Source organism: Carcharodon carcharias, chromosome 10, assembly GCF_017639515.1.
Source record: "Carcharodon carcharias isolate sCarCar2 chromosome 10, sCarCar2.pri, whole genome shotgun sequence".
Classification (NCBI taxonomy): domain Eukaryota; kingdom Metazoa; phylum Chordata; class Chondrichthyes; order Lamniformes; family Lamnidae; genus Carcharodon; species Carcharodon carcharias.
Genome location: NC_054476.1, coordinates 130386028 through 130405751, shown reverse-complemented (window position 1 = coordinate 130405751; position 19724 = coordinate 130386028). Strand labels below are relative to the sequence as shown.

General features: G+C 43.3%; 1 protein-coding gene across 1 annotated transcript in view; it reads right to left on the bottom strand.

Annotated features, from left to right (window-relative positions):
- Positions 1-10161, bottom strand: part of vps37d (VPS37D subunit of ESCRT-I) — a 44736-nt gene extending 34575 nt beyond the window's left edge. The window contains exon 1 of the mRNA XM_041198397.1: positions 10009-10161. Coding sequence (XP_041054331.1) covers positions 10009-10107 — 99 coding nt within the window. The 5' untranslated portion in view covers positions 10108-10161. The remainder of the gene's footprint in view (positions 1-10008) is intronic.
- Between the last annotated feature and the right edge of the window lie 9563 nt (positions 10162-19724).

Genomic DNA, 19724 nt, shown 5'->3' with positions numbered 1-19724 from the left:
TGAAGAGTTATTAAGCTAAACCTGCTTCCTTTTCTTGTCCATCAGTTTCATTCCCTTGTCACCTGGAGGTGCTGACTCTCATTGGAGTGAGGTTCAACAAACAGATCACCAAAGGGCCATTCTTTACTTCTGAGTCTATGCAGTGCTTAAAGCAGCGAACCTCCACAGGGCAGTAAGCCTCCACTGGGCATTGAGCCTCCACTGGGCAGTGAGCCTCCACTGGGCAGTGAACCTCCACTGGGCAGTGAACCTCCACGGGGCAGAGAACCTCCACAGGGCAGTGAGCCTCCACAGGGCAGCAAACCTCCACAGAGCAGTGAGCCTCCACAGAGCAATGAGCCTCCACACAGAGCAGTGAGCCTCAACAGAGAAATGAGCCTCGACAGAGCGGTGAGCCTCGAGAGGGCAATGAGCCTCAACAGAGCAGTGAGCCTCGAGAGGGCAGTGAACCTTGACAGAGCATATGTGAGGATGTGTATGTAGTGTGTGACTTGTGTGTGTGTGAGGGAGAGAATGTGTAGAGAAAGAATGTGTATGAGAGTGTGTGCCTAAGTGTGTGTGTGAGAGAGACATGTGTGAGAGATTGTGTGTGAGAGAAAGAGATTTTGTGTGTGTGTGTGTGTGTGTGTGTGTGTGTGTGTGTGTGTGCCAAAGTGCATTTGTGAGAGAGAGTATGTGTGTGAGAGAGTGTGTGTGTGAGAGACTATGTGTGAGAGAGTATGTGGTTGAAAGAGATAGTGTGTGAGTGTGTGTGTGTGAATGTGTGCATGAGGTTGGATGAGTGTGTGTGTGTGTGTGAGTGTGTGTGTAAGCATGTGTAAATCAGTGTGCATGTCTGTGTGTGTTTGTGAGAAAGTGTGTATGTGATAATGTGCAAGTATGTGTGTGTGAGAGAGAGCATGTATAAGAGTGTGTGTGAGAGAGTGCGTGCAAGAGATGTGTATATGAGTCGGTGAAAAAGTTTGTGTGTAGGTTTGTGTGAGTGTAGATGTGAGAGTGTGTATAAGAATACTTGTGAGAGTGTGCATGTGAGAGTGTGTACATGAGAGTGCATGTGTGTGTGTGTCTGTGTAAGAGTGTATGTTTGTGTATGTGTGCATGCAAGAGATTGTGTGTGTGAGAGTGGGTGAGATTGTGTGCATGTGGGAATGTGTATTTGAGAGTGTGTATATGAGTGTGTAAGAGTGTGTATAGGGTCAGAATTTTTAGATCAGCATGTGGGTGTGCATCCGACCCGATCAGAAGCAAAATCGCGCGAGATATTTCGGTCAGCAGGCGTGCACGAATGTTGGAAGCGTGCCTGCTGACGATTAAGAAGACAATTAAAGTTTTTTAAGTTCCAATTGTCCCCGATTTTTTGTGGTTCCTCCAACCTTACAGTTAGCAGATCTGCCAGGCAGACTTTGCATTTTTGATGAAACCTCATCCAAGGGCAGGATGAGGTTTCCATTATTAAAGTAAAGAAAAATAAAAATCTATGGATAGAATTTTTAACATGTATATGTTCAAGTAACTGATTGTGACACCTGACCGCTCCTCCTTCCGCCCCCATCCTGGCAGCACTGAGCATCTCAGCGAGTGCTTCACGTTGGCTGGCCATTAATTGGACAGCCAGTGTGAAATCGGGGTTGGGGGCTGATAACGGGCAGTGGTCCATTCCCCGGCTGTTCCCCGACCCGCTGATTGCGCCCATGTGCCAACCTAAAAATTCTGCCCTAGGAGTGTGTGTGAGAATGTATGTGAGCACTTGTCTGTGTATATGCAAGAGATTGTGTTGTGAGAGATTGGGTGAAAAAGTGTGTCTGAGAGTGTGTATAGGAATATGTGAAAGAGTGTGTGTGTGTGTATGTGTGTATGTGTGTGATTGTGTGTATGAGAGAGTCGATGAAAAAGTGTATGTGAGAGTTTGTATATGAGTGCATGTGAGAGTGTGGATATGAGTGTGTGTGTGTGTAAGAGTGTGCATAGGAATGTGTGTGAGATTGTGTGTGTGCATGCAAGTGATTGTGTGTGTGAGAGTGGGTAAGAAAGTGTGTGTGTGATTGTGTATGTGAGAGTGTGTATATGAGTTTATGTTTAAGAGTATGCATAGATGTGTGTGCGTGTGTGTGTGTGTGTGTGTGTGTAGGAATATGTGAATGTGTATATGTAAAAGTGTGCGTAAGAATGTTTGTGAGAGTTTGTGTGTATGTGTGTGCATGCAAGAGATTGTGTGTGTGTGAGTGGGTGAGAAAGTGTGCATGTGAGAGTGTATGCAAGAGTGTGTACATGAGTGTGTGTGTGTAACAGTGTGCATAGGAGTGTATGTGTGTGAGAGAGTGGGTGAGAAAGTGTGTGTGCATAAGAGTGTGTATAGGAATATGTGAAAGAGTGTGTGTGTATGTGAGACATTGCGTATGTGTGAGAGTGTGTGTGTGTAAGAGTTTGTAAAGGGGTGTATGTGAAAGAGTGTGTGTGTGTGCGTGTGTGAAAGGCTGTGTGTATGACAGTGGGTGAGAAAGTGTGTGTATGGGTGTATATAAGTGTGTGTGAGACTGTTCATAGGACTGTGTATGTGAGTGTGTGTATGTGTGTGTGTGTGTGTGTGTGTAGGATTGAGTGTGTGAAAGCATGTTTGCAAGGGTATGCATTTGACTGCAAGTGTGCACAAGTGTTTGAGGCAGATTGAAACACCAGGTTGCATATTTTGTAGAAGTGAATGTAGGCAGTCATTACAGGATTTAAATGGGTTCTCATCAGAAAACACCAGCTAAAATGTTTCAGGACTGCATGTTGAACCACTAACTGTTAATGATTTTAAATCTGAAGACTTGGTTAATTCTTATGAGGCATAGCCTCTAGTTCTCATTTTGATTAGTTCAAGTAAACCAACCCAGAATGTCCTGTAGCAGTGCATGTCTGTAACAGTATCATTTTTGCTTTTTACCTAGGAAAGTTGGAGACTATAAAGTTGGAGAAAACAATTCCATCAGCCCCTTGTCACCTCTGCATCTGATTTATCACCAGCTCCAGATACATGGAACAAGCCTCACTTACTTATAAATGCTGTAAAGGTGAAATCATTTAACGAGCAACAACAGGAATCATGCATTAGGAGTGTGAAATTTTACATCGTCCTACACAGGAAGTGCATTTAATTAGCATCTGCTACGTTAGGGGTGTCTAAAAAGCTTGAGTGCTTTATCATATTTTTAAATGTGTTATTTTTGCACTTTTCCTCCTAAGGAACATTTTATGAAGGTGAAGATTCAACTAAGAATTGAAGGCGTAAGAGAATTGAAGCAAATTTGATATCAATCCGAGGCTACTTTAGGCTTCTACAAACTTTCAGTCATCATAAAATCTTCATTCTCTCTGTTTGATGATAAATTGTACCAGTAAACTAATGAATGAGATGAGTGTACATTAATTAATGAGGGGTGTTGGGGGGGTTGGGGGGGTGCGTGGTGGGCAGTGTGGTGATTGTGCGGGGTGCAAAATCAAATAATGAAGTGACTCTTGAGCTCAAAATAGTAGCAATCAACTCGTGTTCATAAAGAATAAGTTAGGCACATGAAATATCTCAGAGATACTTGTTGGTTCCACTATCTGAAAGACTCTATTGACCCTCCCTAAATCTCTCCATCCCTCTCCCCTCTTTAACATGCTTCATAAAAGCTACTTCTTTGACCAAGCTATTGGTCACCTCTCCTATCTCCTTCTTTGGCTCTGCGTCACTTTTTGCTTGGATTCCACTCTTGTGAAGAACCATGGGATGTTTTACCATGTTGACAGCACTATATAAATAAATTTATTGGAAAAAAGTGACATTCCTTTGTGTCATGTCAATATCAGGTTGAATGTCTGTAGGATAACATTGTTCAGCAGTCCTCTTAACAACATGCTAACCCTGTTTACATAATCAGTCATAGTCCTGCACATTGCTCATGGAATTTGTTTAGAATTGTAAATTATTATCTTTAGCTAGGCAACTGTAAATTTCAAAACTGTGATCGATAAGATTTTTACAAGGATATTAAGGGATACGAATTAAGGCATGTAAATGGACTTAAGATACAGATAAGCCATGATTTAATTGAAAGATGGAACAGGCTCAAGGACCTGAATGGCCTACTCCTGCCCCATGCCTTCTTGTGTGCAGGAACACAACTGATGACTTTGATCTCAATGGTAAGATATGGCGCAGCTATATGCAGCACAATCCTATCAGGACAGTCAGGTTCCTGCACTCTGTCAGTTAATGTGTGTGTGTCATTTCTACAATGTCCCAATGCTCCATCTAATTCTTCTTATTGCTGTATTACCAGTTCATGAACAGGCACCAAATTTTACATTTCTTTCATTTTTTAAGTTTATTCTGAATATTTTTTGAAAAAAAAGTTGCAATTGCTGCTTAACAAGGGAAAAATATGAATGCCATGTGATCATACCTGTGCCCTCCCTGGAAGAGCTTTTAAAGTGTGGGAAAATACTCCTATCTTCTTTCCCCTATCCTCAGTAACAAAAAAATGACTACACCTTGAGGCAGATTTCCTTTTTAGTCTTCTCAGGAATCTACTTCCAAATTTATGATTCAAAATATGACTGAATTGTTGTTTGACTTCTCATAAAGACAGGGGAAACACTGAAAAAATAAACTTAATTCATCCATTTCATTTTCCAATATCCTATTTGCAAATGCCCTGGATTACTGGCCAGGTCAGTCCTTGTAGTCTCTTGACTATTTTCTGTGAATATTAGATGGAGTAACTTTTACATTTCAGAGAAAAAAATTAATTTACTCTGTTATGGTCCTGATTTCATTGGGTGTTGTCAGGTTCATTGATTTCATTGGGTGTTGTTAGGTTTGCTGATTTCATTGGGTGCTGGTGGGTTTGTTGATTTCATCGATGGGTTCACTGATTTTTGGCACTGGAACATTGTACGATATCACATTTAATGTAACAACTTCAGTTATGTTATCATACAGGAGATTGACCCAAGCAAATTGCTGAGTGCAGTGAAGGGTTCAAACCTTAAGTACAATAGATGAAAGTAGGAGAAAGCAGGAAGTCATGTTGAACCTTTTAACTGAAAGGGTTTCCTGATTGTAGACGATATTAACCAGGAAGCCCATTGAAGCAGTGAATGTAAAATGATCAAAGAGGCAATTTGAATGCATTTTTCGAGAGAGGTGGGTTTGAAGGATTTGGTGAGATGATAAGTGAGCGGGATTGATCTAGTGAGAAAAGATGGGCTTGTTGGATTTGTTGTCCTTTCCCAGTTCCAAAAATTGTTCTGTCATAATATGTTTGCCTTGCTCTCTGTGTGCTGTAGATTAATGGTGATTAATTGTCTAGTTAATTATTAATTTTTGGTTATTGTCTATCAGAAAAATCAATCTCTTAATTGTTGATCTACATGGATCCTAACAGCTCATTACATACAAACAGGAAGGGGCTAACCTCACATCTCGAAAGTACAAACTCAATGCAAGTACAAACTTGGGGGGAAGGGAGCAATTTTCTCAGACACTGGGTGGAATTTCTGACTTTACGCTGGATTTCTGCTTGCCGTAACCCCATTTTCTTGGATCAAGGCCATTTTGCGTCCCACGCTAGTTTTCTGGGATTCCCACTGTTATGTAAGAGAAATGAAGCAGTAATGCATCACCAGAGGCACTTTGCACATAAAGGGGCCAAAGATCTCCAAAGACAGAAATGACAAAAATGCTTTTAGTGCTCAGCTGAGGTCTTCAGCTGTAAATACTGAGGCCTATTTGGACAGAAAGGAGACTTTTCTTTGGCCCTCACACTCAACAGCAAAGGCAGTTATGATGGTTACCCTGGATCTCCCGCCAGACAGGCCCTGGAAGTTGCGGTAAGGAAGCAGACAGGAGGAAAATGGGCTGAGATGCCAGCCCCCACCTTCCTGTCAGCATTTACATGCAGCAGGGAGCAAACAGGCAGCCAATAGCCGCCCCATTAGGGAGGAAGCAGTAGGCCTCAACATACCATTTTCCTACCCCTATCTTAGCCAATTTAGGATGGAATTGTGAAGGAAAATCTAACCTGCTGACTCTTGATTTGGTATATTTTCACAGGTACTGTTAGCCCTCATTAAACTGACCAGTCATCCTAGACAGGGAGTGTCAGGCTACTTCACCTTGAGGCATTGCAGGTAATTTCATTCCTGTCATCACCCACTGTCCCCACATAAACTCCATTCAACTAAAGTTAAGCAGAACCTCAAAGGTCCTTTTCTGGATACCCAAGATGGGATTTTCCATGTGGGTTTCTGACATCTGCCATTAGGCTGACATTGGGACTAAATGACCACACTGTGTGAGAAACAGTTACAAGTTTTGATTTTGCCTGGAATGGCTAATTAGTGGCCCAAGGGTCAGCTCACATCCAAATAAGAATGGTGGGTGAACTCTCAAAGCTGAAGGACCAATCAGATGCCTTTTAGCTCAAAAGGAGCAGCCAGCTGTGATGGAAGGTAATTGAGAGAGAGTGCTTCAAAATGGAGGTGCCTTCTCTCCAAAGTTTTATAATTGCAATTAAAATATGGGTTTCATTGCCAGGTCACCACTGTGGGGAGTTGGAGTTGGTGGGACCCCTTTTACAGGAATCCCACAGCTGCTGCAGCATTCAGACAGGCTGGAAGGGAGGGCCTCTAAGCCTACCTGAAGCACAAGCCCCCTGGTCGGCCAGCAGGAGGCCACCTCCAGGTAGCAAAACTGGCCCTCACCACCTGTAGTGACCTGGAGGTCAATTAGAAAATCTCAGTTGGCTTCCTTTGATAAGGACCTCAAGTGGCCCTTAATGAGCTGGATTAGCTACCGGCCGTGTGCAGGCAGGTCACCTTGCTGCCCCTCTAATCCAACTTCTGTGAAAATGGACCAGAGGTGGGAGATAGGTAACTGGTACAAATGCTGGTGGTGCTATTTTTAGCATGCGCCCACACCTGATTCTGGCCCAGGCAGGGGATAAATATCAAACCACTCTCCCACCCCCAGTGCTTTGTAAATTGCCCCTCTAGTCTGCTTCAGAACTCTGAATATCATCAATCTGTCCCAGAAGACCCATTAGTCTTAAGCACCCTTTCACCTGTCAAGTATATCTGCTGTAATGACTACATGATCCGTGGATTTTGGGTGTACAACAAGAACTGGGTAGCAAATTAGTGCTGCGTACTTTGATGAATGCTGCTGGAAAATCTTTGGTTAATAATTTTAACTATTTTATCTAGCAGTTTTGGTGTGACTTTTACATTTTAGGTCGTAACTTCCTCTCTAACCACTTTCTGACTGTTTTGTTGGATGGTGCAATATGGCTGCTGCATTTGTGACTTTGCAACTTTCAAAAACTGTTCACTATCTGATAAGCTTTGAGAGATTTTCATAAGGTGCTATATAAACACGAGAATTCAACATGCTGCAGAAGGCTTTAGCATTGTGCCTGCTTTATTTATCTCCCAGATCATTTTGTTTATCTAATATCTCTTTTAATCCTTTTGCAGCAGCACTCTTCCTATTGGCCTTTGATTTCTTCACCGTGTGTTTGTTTTTGGCCATTAGTTTTTTGAGTTGTGATTTTCCTGTTGAACCACTTTGGAGACTAATGTATCATTTGCTTAGATTTTCCTCAGGTGTATACCTATCCCATAGTTTTAAACATGCTTAACTTTCCTTAGCTAAAATATCTTTCAGTGATATTTGCCAGTTAATTTATTTTATCCCTCATTACTTTGAAGCTTGTCTGCCTTTTTAAATCATATGAACTACTGGACCTCCTGTGGCACTGTTCATGGGTAGTCCAGGGAGTGGAGTATGGTTGGCATGTTAGTTGCTAATAACCTTTGTCTTTAAACCAGGTGAATGTACAAAGGGAACTTGGAACAAACCATTAGGCCTATTGAGCCTGTCCCATATATACACAGAGCAACTAAATACACCAAACACCAACCTGCTATGATATTGTCTTCTGTGAGGGCTGGAAAATCCCTACGGCTTGTGCATACCCTGTGATGAAGGGATATAGATGGACAAGTCCAGGTAATTCTAGCTGCTTGTGAACTCCCGAGGTCAAGCAAAGGCAATAGCAACTGAAATGACTGATTTTCTTTTTAATATTGTTAAAGAATATCTTATCTTTGTAACAGCTCTCTGGCAGCTGCGCACCAACCCTAAGACTTTTCTATTGTAACTAGTTAATTTCAAATGGTGATGTGCATGGGACTCAAGATGAAGTGATTGTCCAGAAATCAATCTTGCCCCAAACTCGACACTGCAGAGACAGCATGAGCCTCAAGCAAGAGGCCTAAGGATCAGTACAAATTGGCCCTTAGGCCTCACCTAGTAATAGGGTGAAGGAGGCACCATCTGCCTTGCCAGGAATAGGTCTTCAGCTCAGTTCCATGAGCAAGGTTGGAGTGGGCCATGGGGGAGGGGAGAGGTATCAGGGGAAGCACTCTCCTAATGCTTGTTTTAGGTTTCTACCTGAGATGCCTAAGAATTGGGCCTCACCAGTTTGGCAATGGAACCATGCGCACAGGCTGGGTGCAGGCCATACCATTGCTAAACTGATCTGCTTTGTGCCAATTTTATGCAGACCAATTCTGCTCCCTAGTCTTTAAGCAAAGTTGGGGGGTGGGGGGGGGGGGGGGGGGGGGGGGGGGGGGGGTGGTGGAATTGTTAGAGGATGGGGATCATTGGACTAGAGCCCACAAATATAGTTCAATCAGGATTTTAAAGTTATAAGTAATGGGGGGTGAAAATAGTCTGTGCTAATAATGTGAAACAAGTGGACAGTGAATCAGCAGCAGGTAATACATCATGCCTCAATCTTCTTTTCACTGAAGTTAATGACATGATGTAAAATCAGCTGCTAATTCACAGAGCTCTTCTCATTTTACTGGCAAAGGCCCATTTCATTCCCTAGGTCTTTAATTTTATATCATTGTTTGATTTGATATAGTTAGCTGTGAATTTCCCGTGATATTGTCAAGACCAAGTGTAGCATTCAGGTGAATTAAGGCTAAAAGTTGAGATTATTTGGACCAAATCAAGCCCATTTTAAAGTCATCAATTCTGTTTTTTTAAAATAAATCTATTATAAAGTCCTAAGACTGCATTTATAATGGAAACTGTCTATGTAAACTTCGCATGCTCCATCCACCTAGAGAGTCACACTGCAACACCTCAACTGGCAGGAGAGTGCAATTACAGTGTGGCCAGTTTACATAGGCAGTTTCTATCATAAATGTGGACGTAGGAATTCCTAATGGGACAGGTTGACAGGAAGTGCTTAAAGAGAGATGCTTAAAATTATTGGTAATTCGATAACCATGCTGCTCTTTAGTGTGATTACTGAAACAACTTTGAAGTCGATAAGCATTCAGTCAAATGCGCCTGTTAATTTTAAACACTGAAGCCCTAGAGACTGAAACATCCACACTGTTAGCTGCGCGAATCTGAAATCCTGTTGTACGGGCTGGGAATGGAGCCTGTTCTGACTAGCACTCCTTTGAAGAAACCGGGCGGTCGGCGGGTGTGAGCAGGAGTTGGTGTGTTCAGGGCAGAGATCCCAGCCGGCACACACTACTGTTCTCTTTCATCTTCGCAGAATTCAGTGATGCGAGCAATGGTGTGGGTCGCTGACGGAACATTAACAACAGGAGCAATCCCTCCTCTATTGTTTCAAACAAGAGCTCATCTTATCCAGTTCCCAGCCCCTCACCACTGCCCTGGCTTCAATAAAGGTCCCATCAGCATCTCTCTTTCTCTCTGGAGAACAGATTTCCAGAAATTCCTTGTTTGTAGCTAGGACGAAGATTCCTCGACAATTTCGTGCATTTTTGATCTGTAAATACCTGCTTGTTAATTTCTGTTAAGTGCCTGGCGGAGGCTTCAATTTCAGTGTGAAATTAACGAGTGTCTCAGCGCCAGGGTCTCTGCTGTCTGCAGGGGTTTCTATTTGCGATTTATTACAATGCGCCTGGTGTCGGTATCTGTCTCTCTCCTACCTGAGGGCTCAGCTGCACCATCCTGCCCACCTTTTCCTCGTCCTCTAACACATCCCTCAGCTGCCGGATGCTGAGGATGCCGAAGCGGTCCCGGGACATGCTGCTGCCGCTCAGCCCCCGGGAAGGTGGGCGAGATGAAGTCAATAGCAGAGCCGGACTATGCCAGGCACAGCATCCGATAGCCAGAGCCAGCGAACCGGGGCGGAGTGTGTGCAAGCAGGGCGGGTCTGTGGGATCCAACGGCCGCCAGGCGGGGCTGCAAAGGCACAGAGCGCAAAAGAAACATTGAAGCAATAAGAAAAGGTTAGAGGGACAGCGGAACATATGTTAACAAGAACTAATCTAGTTGACTAGACAGTCAACAACAATAATAACTTGTATTTATTTTGTGTCTCTAATATAGTAAAACGTCTGAAGGAGCATTGTATCAAATTGAAAGAAACACTACAAATCTGCAAAGATTAGTGGTAGGTCAGAAGATTGGTCAGATTTTAACAGCCAACAAAGAATGACTACAAAATGAATAAAGGGGGAGAAAGTTGAGTACGAGAGAAAGCTAGCTTGTAATATAAAAACACATAGTAAGAGTTTCTACAAGTATTTAAATAGGAAAAGAGTAATTAAAGCTAGTGTTGGTCTTCTAGAGAGTGAGTCGAGGGAATTAATGGAAAACAAAGAAATGGCGGAGTTGTTGAACACATATTTTGTGTCTGTCTTTACTGGTGAAGATTTAGAAAACTTCCCAAAGATACTTGAAAATCAAAATTGGAATGAGGAACTTAAAACCATCACCAGGGAACAGGTGCTGGGAAAATGATTAAACCTAATGGCTTGCATCCTAGGGTCTTAAAAGAAGTAATTGCAGAGGTAATAGATGCATTGGTTATGATCGTCCAAAATTCCTTAGATTCAGAAAGGTTCCCAGTGGATTGGAAAATAGCTGAATAGCTTTATTTAAGAAAGAAGGGAGACAGAAAGCAGAAAACTACAGGCCAGTTGGCCTAGCATCTGTCATAAGGACATTACTAGTATCTATTATTCAAGAGATTAAAGCAGGATACTTAGAAAATCACAACATGATCAGGCAGAGTCGACATGGCTTTGTGAAAGGAAATAGTTTTTAACTAATCATTTGAGTATTTTTGAGGAAGTATTAAGCAAGGTGGATAAAGGGGAACCTGTGGATGTGGTGTACTTGGATTTCCAAAAGGTGCCACATCAAAGGTTACTGCACAAGAGAAGAGCACATGATGTAGGGGGTAATATATTAGCATGGGTAAAGGATTGGTTAGCTAACAGGAAGCAGAGAGTAGGAGGGATACATAGAGTCTTTTTGGGTTGGCAAACTGTAAATAGTGGCGTGCATAGGGATCGGTTCTGTGGCCTCAACTATTTATGCTCTACATCAATGATTTGGATGAATGTATGGTAGTTAAATTTGTTGATAACAGCAAGATAAGTAAGAAAGTAAGTCATCAAGAGAAGGTAGAGGGTCAACAAAGGGATATAAATAGGTTAAGTGAGTGGGCAAAAATTTGGTAGATGGAGTATAATGTGGGGAAATGTGGACTTGTTCACTTTGGCAGGAAGGATAGAAAAGCAGTATACTATTTAAATGGAGAAAGATTGCAGAACTCTGTGGTACAGAGGGATCCTGGTGTCTTGTACATGAATCACAAAAAGTTAGTATGCAGGTACAGCAAGTGATTAGGAAATCAAAGGGAATGTTGTTGTTTATTTCGAAGGGAATCAAGTATAAAAGTAGGGAAGTTTTACTGCAGCTGTACAGGGCATTGGTGAGACCACATCTGGAATAATGTGTACAACTTTGGTCTCCCTATTTGAAAAAGGATATAACTGTGTTAGAGGCAGTACTGAGAAGGTTCATTCAGCTCAATCCTGGGATGAAAGGTTTATCCTAGAAGGAAAGGTTGAACAGGTTGGGTGTATACCTATTGGACTTTAGAAGAATGAGAGGTGATCGTATTAAACATATAAGATCCTGAGGGGACTTGGCAGGGTAGATACTGGGAGGATGTTTCCTCTTGTGAGGGAGGCCAGAACTAGGAGACATGGCTTAAGATTAAGAGGTCTCCCTTTTAAGACTGAGATGAAGAGAAATTTTTTCTCCAAGAGTTTCAACAGTATGTGTAATTCTCTTCCCCTGAGAGCAGCGGACGTTGGGTCATTGAATTTATTCATTAGAATTAGACAGATTGTTGTTGACAAGGGAATCAAGGGTTAAGGGGGGCAGACAGCAAAGTGGAGTAAAGATCACAATCAGATCAGCCATCATCTTATTGAGTAGCAGAGTAGGCTCGAAGGGCCAAGTGGCCTACTCCTGCTCTTAAATCTGATGTTCCTAATCAGACTACCAAGCCTTAATCAAAGAGGAACAGAAAGACTTGCATATATATAGCACCTGTCATGATCTCAGGCTATTCCAAAGCATTTCATGGCTAATTAAATACTTTTGAACTGTAGCTGCTATTGTAATGTAGGAAATGTGGCAGCCAATTTTCACACAGCAAACTCTCACAAACAGCAATGTAATAATGCCAAACAAGTAATAAGCTTGCCAGCTCATAGAATAAAAGAAATAATGGCAGCATGGATGTGAATTTGGCTGAGCAGCATGAAGCAGTGAGTTTTATTTACTGGACTGGAAGAAGGTATATAGTGAGGTTCCCCAGGATCCTGTACTCAAAACACTGCTTTTCTTAATATATATTAATGCCTTAGACTTGGGTGTGCAGGGCGAAATTTCAAAATGTGCAGATGTCACAAAACTTGGAAGTATGGTGAACAGTGAGGAGGGTGATAGACTCCAAGAGGACAGAGACAAGCTGATGGAACGGGCAAACATGTGGCAGATCAAATTTAATGTTGAGAAGTGTGTGAAGTGATACACTTTGGTAGGAAGAATAAAAGAGGCAATATGAAACAAAGAGTGTATTTCTAAATGGGTTGTAGCAACGAAGAGACCACAAGCATATGTGCACAAATCATTGAATGTGGCAGAGCAACTTGAGAAAACAGTTAAAAGAGTATAAGGGATCCTGGATTTTATAAATAGAGGCATGGAGTACAAAAGCAAGGAAGTTATGATGAACTTTTATAAAACTCTGGTTTGGCTTCAACTGGAGCATTGTATCCAGTCCTGGGCGTCATAATTTAGGAAGCACGTAAAGGCTTTAGAGGGGCTGCAGAAAAGATTGACGTGAATGGAATCTAGGTGAGACACTTCAATTACATGGATAGATTGGAGAAGCTGGGCCTGGTCTCCTTAGAGAAGAGAGTGTTGAGAGGAGGTTTGATAGAGGAGTTCAAAACCATGAGGGGTCCAGACAGAGTAGATAAGGAGAAACTGTTCCCGTTGGACATAACTAGAGGACAACAGTATAAAGTGAATAGCAAAAGAAGCAACAGCAACATGAGGGAAAAACATTATTAAGTAGCGAGTGGTTAAGATCTTGAATGCACTGCCTGGTGGAGGCAGATTCAATCGTGGCTTTCAATTGGAAATTGGATCAACACCTGAAGAGAAGAGATTTATAGGGCTGAGCAGTGGGCTTAATTGATTTGATTTTACAGAGAGCAGCATGGACAAGGTGGGCCAAATGGCCTCCTTCTGTGTTGTAACCATTCCCTGATGAAACCTAGGGATTTGCCTTTGGTTGAAATACTTTCCATATGTGAAAAAATGAAAAGAGAATTCCTCCAGAAATATAAATAAATCTATGTGAGTTATGAATAAATTCTTTAAATCAGTTCATTGTTTTTACAATTTGCCATGAATTTCTCATTTTAACATTTCTGGTGAATTACTTTTCACATTTAATTCTCAAATAATTGAACAGCACACTGTTTGATTCCCAACATATGTATGAAGTTACTTTTGGAGCTTGTTTGCAATATTTCTTGAATTCTCTGTGTGTTTCAGTTTTATGAATAAAAAGTGAAAAATCCCTAATATATTCAAATTTAATATTTGATATGCTCCTGGGATTTATTCTAGAATAATTTTGATTTATGGAGGATTGCTTAAATATTCAATATGCCCTTGAATTTTTAAAATTCTTTTTAAAAAGTGAATTTTATTTACAGAGTGTTTGTACAAGGAATGATCACCTTGTTTGACATCTCCCCAGGTGTTAGATGGAGATTCCCTTCTAGCCAGTAGAAAAATGAAGACCAAGTAGACCTGATTTTCTCAGCCTGTATTGTATGCTGTTGTGACTGGAAGTCAACGCAGTTATGCAAAGCTTGTTGAACAATTTACATCAGTTTGGGCAGGATTTTCCCTGCGGGCTCTGAACTCTGCCACCAGGCTCAAATGTAGATCAGAAGCCACACTGTGTGGGAAACAGTCACTCAGGGTGATTTTCTCTGGAGCTGGCAATTAATGCTGTCCAAATAAGAGGCTTCCAGCTTGAAAGTAGCACCAGCATATCAGGAGCAGGTCAGTAATAGGACAAAATTGACACTGAGGTGGGAATTTTCCACCCCCATTGGTGTTGGACGTCATGGCAGGTGTGAACGGACAATATGGTGAGTTGGCCAAAAATCGATTTTACACCGTTGTGAAAGCAGTTTGTGATTGTCTGCTCTGCTTGTCAATGGCGGGTCGCGTTCCCTGCTGCCAGACACTAGGAACGTCATTTTAATACATTTACATAAGCCCTGCTCACCAGAATCATCCCCCGATGCTGGACCATCCGGGCATGTTGGCGTGATTGCACACCGATGTGGTTCACCTGGCGAGCTGCACTTCGCTCGAGGCTTCATGGTTTGTTTGCCTACCTTGCTTCGGGCAGCACTCACGGTCAGCAGCACCACATCACTTTTAGGGGGCTCACGGGTTGGTCTCTACCTGCCAGACTAGTTGTAAGGTGGGGGTGCCTTTTAAATAGCTGCAGGGCTTGGGGAAGGGGGAGAAATGACCTCAGGCAAGGGAAGAGGCTGCAGGGCGAGGGCTGTGCTGGGGAAGTGGTGGGGGGTATCCCAGGGTGTATGTGGGGGCACATGTTGATCTGTTCAAGTGGCCTCAAGATGGTGAGGGCTGAGGAGGCAGTTTCCAGAGGAGATGAGGCCAGATGGTGATATAAGAGTTTGTGTGAGAAAGTGAGTGGCAATGTCCCTTGAACTGGCAGTGAGTGAGATGCCAGTGATTGTGTGATGGCCTCATGGGTGTGTGAGTTTAAAGTGATGAGATGGTTGTCTTACCCTGGTGGTATGATGAGATTCATCTGTTTTCTGCACTGGATGGCCAATCTCTTGTGAGCAGCATTGGTACTGACCACCTCTGCCACCACCCCCCAAGCCAGTGGTGAGACTGATGGGCCTCCTGTGGCCAGAGAAAGGGTAGAGGACATTGTGGCAGGCCTCCATGGTGTCCGGAATGTGTCTCAGGGAACGTATTAAAGCAGGAGAAAGAGGTGAGAGGTGGTGGGGTTGAGGGAGGGAATTTCAGAGATTAATGTTTAGATGGCTGAAGGCACAACTGCCAATGATGAAAAAAAGGAAGTGGGAGATGCACAAGCAGCTATTTGGAAGAGGAAAGAGTTTGCAGATGGTTGTAGAGCTAGAGGGGTTAACAGAGTTAGGGAGGGCTGAGGCCATGGAGAGAATTTGAACACAAGAATGAGAACTTAAAATTCAAGGAGAATTTAAAATTTGAGTCATTGCTGAGTCAGGAGTCAATGTAGGTCAACAAGCTCCGGGGTGATGGGTGAACAGGACTTAGTGTGATCGAGGCAGAGGGGTTGAGGGAGAAAGTTTTAGAACATGGCTGCAATGGCTCTAGAACTGATGCTCGAGCAAAAGGAGGGGAGCATAGTAGATCAGAATTGAATGGGCAGAGTCACTGGCACATAGCTGTACACTTAGATACTTTTAGCCAGCCCACCACTAAAGTCAAATTATTCCAGGCCTTGAACTTATGCCAGTGAAGATGGTTTGCTTTTGCTTCACTAAACCTCTTTCCCAAGCTCATTGAAATCCACTGGGCCAGGAATGAACAACAGGTGCCATTTTGAGAACCTGGCCTCATTTAAATGGAAGTGGTGTCCCAATGCATCCCATTGTTTAGGGCCTGAGGAATTTTGATTGGAGGAAACTGGGCAGGTGGCAATTAAAACAGCCAGTTAGTTACATTCTTGGAACTCCACCTTCATCCATAGCATGTGATTGTCAGGCAACTGAGATGTACAGATGGGCTTCATGAAATTATGCAAATGGGATCTGATTATGTCAAACAGGTTCCGAGCATTTGAAATAAAGACAGATGGGGGAATTTTCCACTCCCGCCAGTGGTGGGAATCATGGCAGGTAGGGGCACTATATTTGGCATGATGGAAGATATTAGTTTGTAGTCGACAGGGAATTAGTTTAGAATTTTGTTCTCCCCACTTTGATGGCAGGTTAAACGTGGGTCAGGGTTTCCCTCAGGAACCACATTTGCATTCATTTGCATCCCATGAATGCTCATTAAAAGGCCAACTCACTGGAATTACGATCCCCCGCCAAATGAAGTGCCCCATCAGCAGATAATTAGAACGGTCTGTTTCCCAACTGTATATAAGTGGCAGGCACCTGGCAAGCTTCAGTTCATCAATCATTTCGAGGTCAGCAGATGCTGCTTTCAGGGAGATTGAGGTAGGGCTAGCGAGATGGGGGTGGGGAAGCATGGGATGGAGCGGGGGAGACACAGGCAGCTGCTGAAGTCATGCTGTCGGGGAAATACTGAAGAGACAGTCTTGGGCCTGAGGCCACCCTGTCGGTGGCATATTGAAGAGACAATCCCTGGGATGTGCAGGCCATGTTAGAGGGTTCTGCAAGCATACCTGTCTTGGCCCTGGCCCTGGGCAGGGTAAGGCCTCTCTGAGCAGTGATGGCCGTGCAAAGTTGGTGTGCAGGGCGTGGTCAGTCACCTAAAAAAAAATTTTGTCCTGGGAGTTAGAGTCATGGTTTTGTGAGGCAGAAACATAGTCACGTTCAGGGGAGGCATCTGCAGCCTATAAGTTGGTAGCTGAAAAGTCATGGGGGAGTATTGGATGGTCTCGGGGTGGGGGTGGGGGAGTGGGGTGGGGTGGGGGTGGGGGGGTGGTCCCAAAAGGTCAGGATGCATGTTACCTCGAGAAGGGAGAAGGAAAGGGGTCAGGTCGACAAAGGGCATGGGGACATCAACATTATAGGGTGCAGGCGGAGAACAGAAATATCCACATGGATAACGATAGGTTCAAGGGTAACATAGGGAGGCTGGATAGTGTTAGGAGGAAGGAGAATTATGAGGCAGTGAGTACGTAGGAGCATGAGAGGGACTTGGTGAGTGATAGAGGGAGGTTGGAAGCTGGACTCCCAGACAAAGGTCAACAGCACCATTTTCAAGCTCACAATGATGCAATTTGAAAAACAAGTTCAAAAAAATCTATTGAGGTGGGATCTCTGGGTGTGTGGGAGGAGTTCAGCACAGCAATTCCTGGCCAATTGAAAGGGCATCCTATAATTGTCCAGCTCAAATCATGGAGAGTATGGCTCAGCTGAGTGCTGGATTCGAGGGTCTAATGCACAATGAATGAGCTTGGCTCCTTTACTAATGGTGCATATTCAGGTGTGAATCCATTAAGTCTAGGTGCTGCGGTGTATATGGTCTTAATTGGCATCTGACCCTTACAGAGGCATGTGAGAATGGATATAGGGTCAAAAAATCAATGGCATGTTAGCTGCGCAGAGGTAGCACAGGCTCTACCTGCTTCATCTTCCCAGTCCATTGGCCGTGGCATTCGAGGCACCATGCTTGCTGTCAGGGCAGAACTTGGTATCCATAGTTATTGTCAAAAGCAGTGGAGGAGAAACAACACAAGGTTGACTGTGGGTCCTAGGCCTTGGGTCTTTTGACCCTAATTAAGATCTTATTGTGAATGCTCAGTCACGTCTGAGGGGAAAGTTCAGACACATCTCGTCCTGTAGGATGACATCATCCTGCAAGGGGTGGCCTTGGTATGTGATATGCAGGCTGAGGGCAAGTCAAGGGCTAGATACTGCATTTCTGCCTTGTATATGGAGCGTCATGATAATGAAGGAAAAACACCGAATTGCTTCCGGAAATATTAGACTTTAAAATAAGACCTGAGTTTTTAAAAAATGCACACAAGCCACTGGCTGGAATGCTGCAGGATGACTCCCTAAGGGGTTATGGAACCTCACCCCGTCGCCAGACAAGATATTTCTAAAGACATCCAGAAACTAAATGCTCCCTCTGGTGGAGACAATGGGACATAATAGGAGGTGACTATCATATTATCAAGAAATCATGTGAACAATGCCCAGACAAATTTGTGAATTTGCTTCCTATTTAGAATATACAAAGGAAGGGTTAAAAGTGAGCTGAAAAGCTGCCCTGGTTCTGTTTGTTGGTGGGTGTTCTGAGAGAGAGTAAGTGCTGGAAGTTCGACTCGGAAGTAACAGCCACACACAGTACCCCTGCAAATCGCCATTTTGCAGGTATCCTGATCTCTTTCCCTCTCTACTGAATTCAACACCACTGGAACCTCGAAACTGACTAATTATTTACTGGAGTCAACACTACTGGAACCTCGAATCTAACGATTCATCTACTGGAGTCAATTCTACTGGAATCTCGAATCACAACAGCTCAATCACCTACTCCCCACAAGTCAAGGACTGTTTGGTATACCTTTTTTTATAGACACATATATATTCACTTATTTCAAGCTAAATTCTTACTTTTAGCCTGTATGATCATAAATTCATGTGTTTTATCCTTTAGAACCATAGAAAAGTTACAGCGCAGAAGGAGGCCATCTTGTCCATGCCAGCCCGGGGACACCCAGGTGCCTTTTCTAATCCCACCTTCCTGCACCCGGCCCATAGCCCTGCAGCTTACAGCACTTTAGGTGCAGACCCAGGTGCTTTTTAAAAGAGTTTAGAGTTTCTGCCTCTACCACCAACTTGGGCAGTGAATTCCAGACACCCACTACCCTCTGCGTAAAAAAGTTCTCCCTCATGATCCCCTACACCTTCTGCCATTTACCTTGAATCTATGAACCCGGTTCTAGAATTCTCCACCAAGGGAAACCATTTTATCCTGTCCACTCTATCTATCCCCCTCATAATTTTGGACACCACAATCAAATCACCTCTCAGCCTTCTTTGTTCTAAGGAAAATAACCCCAACCTATCCAATCTCTCCTCGTAGCTACACTTTTCTAACTCTGGCAACATTCTTGTAAACGTCCTCTGCACTCTCTACAGAGCTACTATGTCCTTCCTGTAATGTGGTGACCAGAACGGCACACAATACTCCAATTGTGGCCTTACCAGTGTTTTATACAGTTCCAACATTATATCCTTACTTTTATATTCTATACCTCTGCCAATGAAGGAGAGCACTCCATATGCCTTCTTTACAACCTTGTCTACTTGAATTGCTGCCTTCAGGGACCTGTGTACTTGGATGCCAAGATTTCTCACTTCATCTACCCTTCTTAGCATATTCCCATTTATTATGTAATCCCTGTAACTGTTTGACATCCCTAAATGTATGACCTCACACTTCTCTATGTTAAAATCCATCTGCCACTTCACTGCCCACTCCACCAACTCATCTATATTGTTTTGGAGATTATGGCTATCCTCCACACTATCCAATACTTGGCCAATCTTTGTGTCATCTGCAAATTTCCCAGTCGTGC